Source organism: Galleria mellonella, unplaced genomic scaffold (genome assembly GCF_026898425.1).
Source record: "Galleria mellonella isolate WM207_F2 unplaced genomic scaffold, CSIRO_AGI_GalMel_v1 utg213, whole genome shotgun sequence".
Taxonomy (NCBI): domain Eukaryota; kingdom Metazoa; phylum Arthropoda; class Insecta; order Lepidoptera; family Pyralidae; genus Galleria; species Galleria mellonella.
Window position 1 is genome coordinate 5759060 of NW_026442039.1, and position 13137 is coordinate 5772196.

Genomic DNA, 13137 nt, shown 5'->3' on the forward strand with positions numbered 1-13137 from the left:
AAAATAACACTGGAGTACTAAACCAACGTAAGAATAATAGATAGACAGATACATACTCTTTATTGTTTCCACCAAAAGATTACAATAGTAAACTTATGGACGGACAGTAAGGGGTAATATTGATGGGGTGGGTGTGGTGTGCGCAGGCGTGTCGCTGCCGCGCTCGACGCTGTACGCGCACTACCTGCGGCACTGCGCGGCGCACCGCCTGGAGCCGGTGAACGCGGCGTCGTTCGGCAAGCTCATCCGCTCCGTGTTCGTGGGGCTGCGCACGCGCCGCCTCGGCACGCGCGGCAACTCCAAGTACCACTACTACGGCATCCGCGCCAAGCACCCGCACCACCACCACCACGCGCCCGACGCCGCCGACGACGACGACAAGGCCGACCTCGCCGACCAGGTATTTTATCCTTTCTCGTCGCGTTCCGATTCGTAATCATTGGGTACACAAGGTAATGTAAAAAATAGTCGTGTTTCTGTGTTGATTGCTTCGCCAATAAATTATTTCGTCAACTAAATTTTGACGGACAATATGTTTAGGTAGTGGTGACCCCGATCAGAAAAGGCAAGAATAAATGTCATAAAATGAACATCTTTTTTCTAAATGGTATGAATGAATTAATTTATACATGTCGTGTGAACGCAGGAGAGTCGTGATCGCGAGTCCGAGTCGAGCCCCGGGGGGCTGGCGGGGCTGGGCGGCGGCGTGGCGGGCGCTGGCGGCGCGGGTGTCGCGGGCGGCGCGGCGCTGGCCGGCATCGCGCACCGCCAGTACTTGGGCGCGGTGGCGGCGCCCGAGCCGCCCGACCTGCAGCTCGACCGCCTGCCCGACGGCGTGTCCGCCGCCGCGCTGCAGGCGCTGCGCGACCACCACCGGTTAGTGCGCCCATGTCTGTCGAACGTGGTCGTTCGTGCGTGTGCGTGGATGTGCGTGCGCGTGTGTTGCATATCTATGTACTCGTGAATGTGCTCTTACATAATTTAATATTTCGAAATAAAGACTTTTATTATTATAGCTTTGTATATTTACAGTCTTTTCTTATGGGCTCTTCTCAGCAGATATCAACTATTTGAACCTATAAACTATAAATAAAAAAAATAAAGACTATTTAAAAGTGTTTGTAAACTATCCTATTTGAATAACAATGATTTGATATAAAAAAAAATGGTATTCTTCAACACTATTAAAATTATTTTTTTAATTAATGTAAGACAGAATTTTTTCAAGGGCTGTTTGCATTATTTATTCATATATATAGTCAGCATACAAACTCTATTTTCGCGCGCTAGTTATAACTTTTACATGCATACATTGTTACACATGTTGTACAGGCGTTACTTGTTTCTGTAGATGTGACAGGTACGGGTCGTGATGTTTTTGTACTGCTTGGAATGTGTTTATATTATTAAATAAAAAAAAAATCATATATACATGTATTAAGACCTTCACGAAGTGTGGTACACGATCGCTGGACCGTGCGTACGTGACAGCGGTCAGTATGTGAGGGCGGGTGTGCGCGCAGGACGTACGGCGCGGAGTTCCTGGAGGCGGCGGCGGCGCTGGAGGCGGGCGCGGCGGAGCGCGCGCGGCGCGCGTTCTGGCGGCGCGCCGCCGCCGCGCTGGGCCGCCGCGCGCTGCGCCGCCTGGCCGCGCGCCGCGCCCTCGCCGCCTGGCTGCGCGCCGCCGACCTGCGCCTGCACCAGCGCGCCGTCGACATGCTGCTGCCCGACGTGCTGCGGCCCATCCCGCCGCAGCTCACGCAGGTACGCGCCCGCTCACCACTTCCTCTTACAGCTAAACTACTACAATTACATGATACGGGAGATGGTATGGCTAGTATATTATTAATAATGGCATCGATGATTCCCAGTACTAGAAATCTTCTTCCCTTTTAACTGATGACGTGATGTGATGTCGTGCAGGCGATCCGCAACTTCGCGAAGAGCGTGGAGGGCGCGCTGCTGTCGGGCGGCGCGGGCGCAGGCGGCGCGGGCGTACGGGCCGTGCGCGCGGGCGCGGGCGCGGCGGCGGCGCTGGCGGCCGCGCTGCGCCGCTACACCTCGCTCAACCACCTGGCGCAGGCCGCGCGCGCCGTGCTCACCAACCACAACCAGATACAGCAGGCGCGTGCACCGCACACTGCGCGCACACCGCACACCGCACACTGCACGCTGCACACTGCACACTGCACGCTGCGCCGCTACACCTCGCTCAACCACCTGGCGCAGGCCGCGCGCGCCGTGCTCACCAACCACAACCAGATACAGCAGGCGCGTGCACCGCACACTGCGCGCACACCGCACACCGCACACTGCACACTGCACACTGCACACTGCACGCTGCGCCGCTACACCTCGCTCAACCACCTGGCGCAGGCCGCGCGCGCCGTGCTCACCAACCACAACCAGATACAGCAGCACACTGCGCGCGCGTGCACTGCCACTGCACACTGCGCGCGCTCAACCCGCACAACCAGATACAGCACACGCACACTGCGCGCACACCGCACACCGCACACTGCACACTGCACACTGCACACTGCACGCTGCGCCGCTACACCTCGCTCAACCACCTGGCGCAGGCCGCGCGCGCCGTGCTCACCAACCACAACCAGATACAGCAGGCGCGTGCACCGCACACTGCGCGCACACCGCACACCGCACACTGCACACTGCACACTGCGCACACTGCACGCTGCGCCGCTACACCTCGCTCAACCACCTGGCGCAGGCCGCGCGCGCCGTGCTCACCAACCACAACCAGATACAGCAGGCGCGTGCACCGCACACTGCGCGCACACCGCACACCGCACACTGCACACTGCTCACTGCACGCTGCGCCGCTACACCTCGCTCAACCACCTGGCGCAGGCCGCGCGCGCCGTGCTCACCAACCACAACCAGATACAGCAGGCGCGTGCACCGCACACTGCGCGCACACCGCACACCGCACACCGCACACCGCACACTGCACACTGCACACTGCACTGCTGCGCTGCGCTACACCTCGCTCAACCACCTGGCGCAGGCCGCGCGCGCCGTGCTCACCAACCACAACCAGATACAGCAGGCGCGTGCACCGCACACTGCGCGCACACCGCACACCGCACACTGCACACTGCACACTGCACACTGCACGCTGCGCCGCTACACCTCGCTCAACCACCTGGCGCAGGCCGCGCGCGCCGTGCTCACCAACCACAACCAGATACAGCAGGCGCGTGCACCGCACACTGCGCGCACACCGCACACCGCACACTGCACACTGCACACTGCACACTGCACGCTGCGCCGCTACACCTCGCTCAACCACCTGGCGCAGGCCGCGCGCGCCGTGCTCACCAACCACAACCAGATACAGCAGGCGCGTGCACCGCACACTGCGCGCACACCGCACACCGCACACTGCACACTGCACACTGCACGCTGCGCCGCTACACCTCGCTCAACCACCTGGCGCAGGCCGCGCGCGCCGTGCTCACCAACCACAACCAGATACAGCAGGCGCGTGCACCGCACACTGCGCGCACACCGCACACCGCACACCGCACACCGCACACTGCACACTGCACACTGCACGCTGCGCCGCTACACCTCGCTCAACCACCTGGCGCAGGCCGCGCGCGCCGTGCTCACCAACCACAACCAGATACAGCAGGCGCGTGCACCGCACACTGCGCGCACACCGCACACCGCACACCGCACACCGCACACTGCACACTGCACACTGCACGCTGCGCCGCTACACCTCGCTCAACCACCTGGCGCAGGCCGCGCGCGCGCGCCGTGCGTCACCACTGCGCGCACACCACAACCAGATACAGCAGGCGCGTGCACCTGGCGCAGGTCGCGCGCCGTGCTCACCAACCACAACCAGATACAGCAGGCGCGTGCACCGCACACTGCACACCGCACACCGCACACCGCACACCGCACACCGCACACCGCACACCGCACACCGCACACCGCACACCGCACACCGCACACCGCACACCGCACACCGCACACCGCACACCGCACACCGCACACCGCACACCGCACACCGCACACCGCACACCGCACACACCGCACACTGCACACTGCACACTGCACACCGCACGCTACGCCACTGTACATCTTGCTCTACTATTATTTCACTCGATCATTTTGGGTTCAATGACTGTTTTAGCGACAACAGGAATACTGTTCATTAGGACGTTAGTTGTCAGCAATTCACATTAGTAACAGTCCATTTCCTCTACGTACAGATGGTGTCGGACCTGAGCCGCGTGGACTTCCGCGTGGTGCGCGAGCAGGCGGCGTGGGCGTGCTCGTGCGGCGGCGCGGGCGGCGCGGGCGGCGCGGGCGGCGCGGCGCGGCTGGAGGCGGAGTTCAAGGCGACGCTGGCGCGCGGCGCCGCGCTCGAACAATGGGCTGTTTGGCTTGACGGATGCGTGCGCACCGCGCTCGGTGAGTACGAGTATACTCTACATTTACATCAGTGCCACATTTAGTGTATTTTCGATCGTCGATCATCCGCGGCGGATGATCGGCCAATACGTCAACAATGCGGAATACTAGTGCGTGAATATCATTACTAAAAGCATTGTAACCGCATGGTTCCTCATTCATTGCCTTACTTGCCAAAGGGCTAAGATGCTTCTTGATTGTTAAATGAACGTGTTAGTTATATAATGACAGATGTGAGTTTACATAGTAATTTATCTGGCCGCAAAAGACGATAGATATGGATTTTCATACAAGTTTTGCCGGCCGCTGCCTGCATGTATCTAGCCAGTATGGCAATTTTGAATTATCTCGAAGAAGGTTGTCAAAATAATGCTCACATTTTCAAGTATGTTTGAGAAAATTATTATTGTCGTTATTCGCCATTGAACTTAAAAAATAAAATTGTGTTTTTGATTTCCGCGTATTGTTTGAGAAAAGTACTATAATCAGAATGAGAAAAGTACTATAATAAAAGTAATATATCTGTCCTGTAATTTAAAAATGGAATGACCTTTTACTTCGAAACATGGCTACCAAGGAGGTAACTAATGAAAGGTTTTATTTAAATATCGAACTGGCTTGCAAATAGAAAGCTGTTTATTGAAAAGAAAAAAAAAAAACAAAGGAATATTATGGCGCGTGAAAAATTATTATTGTTCGTTATTCGTCATTGAACTTAAAAATTTTAATTGTTATTTTGATTTCCGCGCATTGTTTGAGAAAAGCACTATACAAGCCTTGACCACAACTAGGCATTGATGGACTCACGTATGTGTGCCTCGGCTACGCCTCGGCCCACATTTGCACGTTCGTACACTAATGTCTCAGTTGCTGGCCGCTGTAGTAATGTATTATTGTACGGTCTTCCTCGAGTTGAACGCTTGAGTAGTGTGGTATGGCACGCAGCCCCGCACGAGCGACGCGCGGACTTCGAGCCGCGGGCGCGGCGGCTGCTGCTCGACTGGTCCTTCTACTCGTCGCTCGTCATACGCGAGCTAACGCTCAGGTACGGGCCGCACGGACGCGTTTTTGAAAACTATATATTTCTAAGGGATTTTGCTATCTCTGTTCACTTTAAACGGGTCGAGTGCTTAATTTTTTTTTTATTTTCGATCAAAAAATAATTATGTTCTACAAAGTTCATTTACATAATATTAATCCTATGCCATTTTAGTTTTATTAATCATAACTCGATTTGGACCAATATGTTACTGGTATTCTTGCGTAGGACAGTGGTGAGCATGTTTATTTGCGTAAATTAAATTCCGGGTTCAATTCTCGAATGGGTTAATTTTTTTTTATTCCACTGAGGTGGCACACAAGCATACGGCCCACCTAATGGTAAGCGGTTACCGTAGCCTATGAACGCCTGCTATACCAGGGGTTTTACGCGCGTGTTACCGACCCTGGAGAAACCGCTTTATCCACCGAGGGGAGTCAATTAAAAAATAAACTTCTAAATTGGCTCCAGTCTGGGTATTTTGTATTGTGCCCCCAAAATATTTTTGTAGCTTTGTGTAAAGCGCCTTGTATTTATATTGTTGCTATTTGTGAAAACCTATTAGTGGCTTATTTTGTTATCCTAAAACTGTATCTATTTGCTGTAGTATAGCCCTGGTTTTCCTATGAATAAATAAATAAATAAATAAAATGCTCGTTCCTCATAATGCAGGATATCTTAGTTTGAGGAACAGGTAATTCGTGTGATGTATGGATATAAAATTCAAGAGTACAAAAGAGTAACAATTCTAACATCGATCGGTCTGTATTTCAAAAGTAGTCCTAGAGGTCGTAACGTGTGGTCCTTTGTGCCGGACCGTGTTGAGGGAAGTTGTTGTGTGGTGCAGGTCGGCGGCGTCGTTCGGCTCGTTCCACCTGATCCGGCTCTTGTACGACGAGTACATGTTCTACCTGGTGGAGCACCGCGTGGCCGCACACCTCGACACGCCACCCATCGCCGTCATGCAGCGCTTGGTATACATCTCTTCATTTTACTTGGAATTTTTTTTTAAATCTATATAAGGCTCTCCCACCTGACTAGCGTAATTTGTACAAATTCACACCGAAGCTTATCCAAGTGTGGCAACGTCGGAATTTATTGTCAGTTTTCAAAAATACCTACGCTTAAGTTGTATGCGAACGGTCTTAAACTATTACTAAATAATTGGTTTAACGATGGAAGTCTGATAACGGAATATCAGGTAGTTTCCCTCATTGGCCACCAAATTGACGGCGTAGCTTATCCATAATAGGCTATCTTTTTGTATTATAAATTTTGCATGTATACTTTTGATTACATAATATTTTTAATTACACTTAGTGTACAATATACATAAGTGTAGTATTGTATCCATTTTTAAATATTTAAATGCCTCTATTACTAGTAACTGCTAGCAGGTTTCATGGTGATAGGCGAGAATGAAGTCAGGTAGTTGGTCTATCGTGAAGAATTTAACAGAAATTAGCCATGATGATTTCTAGGGAGGACTGTGTGGAGGTTGACCGAATACCTGTTAGGAACACCTGTTGCTATGTGTATAAGTTGTACATAATTAGTGTATATGTGTTTATGCATATGTTGTAATGTGACAGCCCGAGGAGGATGATGATCAATCGGAGGACAAGGAGTCGTCGCGTGAAGGCGACGATGACGACGACTGGGACTGGGAGGACGAGGACGAGGAGGAGGACGAGCCGGACGCCAAGAAGACCAAACTGCACTGACTCGTGTACGTCGCCCTCTATATGTACGCAGTAACACCAGTGTTTCTCCAAGTGGGTGGATAAAAACATTACAACGCCATCTAGTCTATTTAAGTTAAAGTAAATTGTAAAAATATTATTGCATACAATAAATGCACTATAGATCATTTGAAAGACTCCACCGCTACTAGGTGGCGGTATTGCCCCGTTGGTAATCAATGTTTTAACAAAAACTAGACCAAACATGGGTTAGACTTATTTTCAGTACATGATTTTGTACTAACAGTGTTTGTGATAAATTAAAAGAAAAAAATAGAAATTTTTTTTTTCTTCGATGATATTTTAATTTATCATAATTCAGTAGCAGATAGGATAACTTAAAGACATTCCTATCTAAACATAGATATACAATTGTAATAAATATAATGGCGATGCAGTCTGGTCAGTCCAGTTTACGTCGCTTTTGTCGTACACGATGGCTTCAGATTTCATAGCATTTCTGTGTCCTTCGAAGCATGAGGCAAGTGATAAACTTATTAAATAAAAGATATTAAGTTAGAGGTTTGTGTTGCGATACGATATTAGATTCCCAGGATCATCATATCAGCTATTAATTGGTTACTGTCCATTGCTGAACATGGGTTGCCCCATAAAGAGGGTTTGTATCTGTAGTTGTCACGTTTTGTAGTTGGCTACTGTAAGTTTTTTTTATGGGTGAAAATGGAGTGGTAACCCCGCCTGCTCTAACGGGATACGCTGGCGTAGCACCAGTTAAGGATGATAGATGAGAATGAAAACAGGGCAGTTAGCCCATCATGATGAATTCATCAGGAATGAACCATGATAGTTTCCAGGGGTAACCGCGAGGAGGCCGACCTGGTTGGGTATATTGCTAGCAATGGGATTCTCAGTCTCCATTACTAACAATCCCTTTTCCCCTGGCAACTGCAGGTTAGTTGTTGATATTTTAATAGGGACGCTTTTGTTCAACCTTCGACCATTAATCTCCCTTAATCGCCTTTTACAACACCCACAGGAAAGGAAGGGGTGGCTTATTTGATACCGGGACCACATGGTAAATTTTTTAGGTAGACTCCCAGGATGCTGAATGCATATTATAGAATATCTATGTTAGTATGTTTGTAACATGCAGTTACGATAACTGGTCTTATTTACGTCTTTAAATTCAGAAATAAATGTAAATTTTTTAAATCCTCAAACACAACTTTTTAAATAATACAATACAATAAATACATAAATAAATTCAGAATTTATTACATCTGGTAATAAATTTTATATTTGTCAAAACAACAGGCAATAGTAGTTAGTAATTTTGAGTGTTTGAAACTTTCAAGTGATATTTCAAAACTAAATTTCAACTGTAACATACCTGTATTATATTATAGTATTTCGGATACATAGACATCTTAACGTAATCACTCGGAATTGAAAATTATTTGTCATTACTGCTCATGTCTATAGGCGACGGTTATCACTTTCCATCAGGTGGGCCGTCAGCTTGTTTGCCATTCTAAGTTGTATAAAATATAATAAGCTTTTTTACGCATCTTTATCTGATTTAACTATAAAAAATTGTTGATTGCAAAATTCATTTATTTAGTCTTCTGAGTTTGTCTCTGTGTACGATTTAATTTGCATAATATCGAATGTGATTTGCTCAACTTTTTTTTTTACTACCAAGTCATATTTTTTTCTGTTTATTTTGTACTGTTTTTTTTTTTATGTAATTGTATCTGTAAATTATATAAATAATTTCCAATGAACAACACGAGACTATGACAATGATAGAAATATATTAATATATATGTATTAATAAAATCCATATATACGGGTTTTTTAATAACATTTACACACATGTTTTAATTGGTGCAACAAAACAGTTTTATTTCACCAATAATAAAAATTAATTGTATTTCAAAATAAAAATGCAGTCAAGATTGCCAATATAAGGATAGACAGAGCTATTTTGTTATACATTCATATTGTCGAATATAATATTTAACTTGTTTATAATACGCCATCGAATTAAAAAAAAAATTATCGTATCAAGAGACAAACCTGTTACCGTGTCTCGAATTGTTTTTATCGGAGTATTGATAGAAAACTGAATTTGACACTATTTGAATGATCGAAGACGTCATTTACTCATCTCGTCTTATGTACTGAGTGAGCGTGCTCGACGCTCGTCTATTCTCAACTTTATTGTATATTTGTACATAGGTACGCACTAGCTCGTCATAGTTATATGATACAATTATAAATATATAAACCAAAGAAACTCGAGTCACTTGTCTATCGTATGATTTGCTCAGGATAAATTTGAAAATTCAAATCCATTTAAATATCCATTCGTAGTGGTATTTTTGAAGTCGTTTCAAATCATAAAATATTTGACCTACACAACTGAAATTTGACAGATTCCTTGTAGTTATGGGGATTCGATATCAATTTAATTTGTTTTTCCTTTTCTCTTCATAAAAGTATAAATAAGACAATAGTTAGGTCATTAGTTACAAGTAAAGAACTTTTGGAGAATTTAGATCCTGCAAACTTCAGAGTCTATTTAGTAATGGACTCTGAAGATTATAAGGACTTAAGGCTCCAAGTGTTTGCTATTAAAAGCGTTTTTAATTTTAGCTTACCTATTGAAGGGTCGCAACACCGCAATTATCTGCCAATTTCAATGTTTCAGATTGATTATTTGTAAAGTGCTCTGCTACCGAACTGGAACGTTAATCATGCAATATTATTATTAAGCAGTCACCGAAAAATGGGTTTTAAATAATAAAAAATATTTGTGAAATTCCAAAGTGAAATATAAAGTAGGTGTTAAGTGTTTAGTGTTTAGATTTAAATGTAACATATTATATGATTAACGCTTTAGTTCAGTAACAATTGATAGATAATTGTGACGTTGCTCTACTTAGGTTAGCTACATTATAAACGGTCTTAAAGTAATAAAAAAAAAATTATTATAGTTCATTACCCTTGGGATCTCAAAAATTGTACATTTTATAATAATTTTGCTTACCGATATAACTAAAATTCATTAATTTTAGAAAACATGTCAGAACAGTTGTTCTATTTTTAAAATTAATGAATTTTAAAGATGTGTCGTATTAGGCCAGAATCTTCGGTGTACCAATATTCTACAATGGCTATCATTATGTGATACCGACTCATCTAGACCATCGACACTCACTCGTACCCTTGCATTATGGTCAACCAATATTGTGTATTTCATGTATAATTGCGATCATTAGTAAATTAAATGTAAAATTGGTGTTACCATATTTTGGCCTAAGTTAGAATGTTTCTTAGAAAGTATAAGGCTAAATTATTAGTTAATAAATTATTTATTAGATGTATTCGGAAGTCAAACGATGACGAGACTAAATACCAAAGGACGTTGCAATTTTAGACTGTTAATAGGTAAAATAAAATTTCAAAAATGTGAAGCATGTTCTTCGAAAAATTTTTAACTTGCTCTAATTAATTATAAGAATTTCGTTATGGCTGTTTGGCTAGGGAACATTAAACGATTAGAGAAAAAAAATCATGACCATAGATAGATCTATAGTTGAAGTGTGATGCAACGTTCATAAATTTACGTCTGGTGTGCAATATTTATAATTATTTAAATTATTTCTAGCTGAGAATATTAGTTTTTTTTTTTTTAATTTATCATTAATTATGGATCGATATATCGATATGTATAATATCTTTAAATTTTATTATTTCTCTTGCATATATTGGTAATACTGACTTTTAGCTTTGATTGTAACTCTTAAAAATTTTGTAGCTTTGCCTATGAAGCCAAAGGAAAAAAGGCCAAAAAAGCTGATACCATTTTTAATAGGCTCTTAAACTGTCTAGAGGCCAGTTGTGGGTTTCGTTTTAACATTCAGTACTTGTAAATCTGTTTTCATCATTACGGTAATCGTTATTCCTTTCGGGGACAATGTTACTTGTTATATTGGTATCCATGTTAGGTGTAAATTTTTATTTCAGTAAAAGTCAGTGTTTGCCAATTTATAGCAACAACTGTGTAGAATTCAAATTAATATCAATCTTTGTCTAACATTTAGTGATCAAAAGAAATTAAGAATATTACCAAAGCGACACACGTTAGATTTCTCTAGTTACTTATTTTTTTGATTATACTACATAATGATACTACATTATAATCTATTTTTATAAAAAAAAAAACGCAGTCTGACTGCCTTCGTTGTTGCCTTATGAACACTTTTACCTCGAATTGCTACGTAATTTGGTAAAACCGCAATGGTTGTGTTTAATAGCAAATAAATGTAAAAATCAATGTTGTGATTAATTTCGATGAAAAATTAATATTAAATAAACAATTTGTGTATGAGAATGTGCATTTGAATGGCAACAGATATGTTTCATTATCGCTCACATAGACAATAGTGTCATGATGTTTACTGAAAATAAAAATAAATGTATGTAGTTTAGAATTAATATAAAAATAAATCCTATTTCATAACTAGAATATCAGTGTTGGCTGGTCAGTGCCTACAAAATAAAAGAAAAATATTTTATTTTTAAAGTATTATTAAGGTAATAGGAGTCACAGTCCACAACAATGCCTTCATTGATTAGAGAAATATTATCGATTATGAGTCTTCAATTTATGTTTCTCATTTTTTTTTTACTGAAAATATGTATATTTTTGCATCATTATGTGATGGAATTGCACTAAATTTATTAAATGTCATTATTAATTAAGGTTGCTCAAGTATATATGTCAAAAGTGATAAGTATATAGCATTATACTATTTTTGACAACTAGGTTCATATCAGACACACCAAAAATATATGTCATAAACTATGTAAATTTAAAAATAATTTAGTCGTCATTCGGAAATATTTGATGTAAATTCTTGAGCAATTTGAAACTATTAAGTGTTGGTATCCAGAGACCATACCATTTAATGTAACCATAGATAATAGATAGGTTATGTATTAAGTGTCTTGGTAATTTACGGGCTGACTGTAGCTAAATGATAATGAAAATGTAGATATTTAAATTTTTTTGTAACAGTACTGAGATCAGATATCTTAATTCGAAACGTTACTCTGATCTCACCATAAATATCAATTTACCTATGATGTGTCATAAAGAAACGAATATATTTCTTTAGCTACAGTATTTGGTCTGACACACGAGCTTAAAAACTTTTGTACCAATATAGGTAAGTGTCTATTGATTTGTTCCATTATCAAATGTTTAAAACGGAGCAACGAATTTTTGGACTGCATTCCTGGTGTAATTTATTGTTTTTCATATATTTTCAATTATTGTAATGTTAAAAAGATTATTTTTATCGCCTTGCACGTACATATTAGAACTGATTTGAAATTTGGTAATTACTGCCCTATGTTTGTGAAAGATCTTAAGTTTCTAGTCATTTGAAATCTACGCAGGAGTGTAGTCTAGAAGCCTGGAGTGACTATGTTAGCTTATAAGTAATATATTAATGTTGTATATGTTAAGATTCAGACGAGTTAAATGATTTGTATGTGGATGAACAGGCGATGTACTGATGTCAGAATAAACTAGTCATGTGTTTATATTGGTGTTTTACTTCTCCGAACCCATTTATAGTTCTCGATGGTGGTAAAGAATTAATGGGTATGGATATTTCCCTATAAAATTAACCAGGTACTGTCACAGTCTCCATCAGGCAACTCGGTCTGGGGTTTTACTTTTTTTTTTCTAATGCATATTCTTTATTAGTCGTAACAAAATCTGAAAGTATCTTTGTTCATACTACTTTTATTAAATTCCATCGCAGATGCGTACAAATATTGTGCGTCATTATCATATCTGCCGTTAACTGTCCACTGCTGGACATAGGCCTCCTCTATAAGGGATGTTTTACCAGTAGTTGCCATGCTTGG

The 13137-nt window shown here is 42.9% G+C and overlaps 1 protein-coding gene across 3 annotated transcripts in view; it reads left to right on the forward strand.

Moving 5' to 3' along the window:
• The window catches only part of LOC113510972 (transcription factor RFX3), a 31661-nt gene extending 18854 nt beyond the window's left edge, over positions 1-12807 (forward strand). For all 3 annotated transcript variants that reach the window (XM_052894427.1, XM_052894428.1, XM_052894429.1), the window contains 8 exons: positions 147-400; positions 647-876; positions 1524-1764; positions 1924-2124; positions 4248-4449; positions 5395-5494; positions 6336-6462; positions 7081-12807. In XM_052894427.1, the coding sequence (XP_052750387.1) occupies positions 147-400; positions 647-876; positions 1524-1764; positions 1924-2124; positions 4248-4449; positions 5395-5494; positions 6336-6462; positions 7081-7212 (1487 nt within the window). In that variant the 3' untranslated portion in view covers positions 7213-12807. The remainder of the gene's footprint in view (positions 1-146; positions 401-646; positions 877-1523; positions 1765-1923; positions 2125-4247; positions 4450-5394; positions 5495-6335; positions 6463-7080) is intronic.
• The last annotated feature ends 330 nt before the right edge of the window (positions 12808-13137 follow it).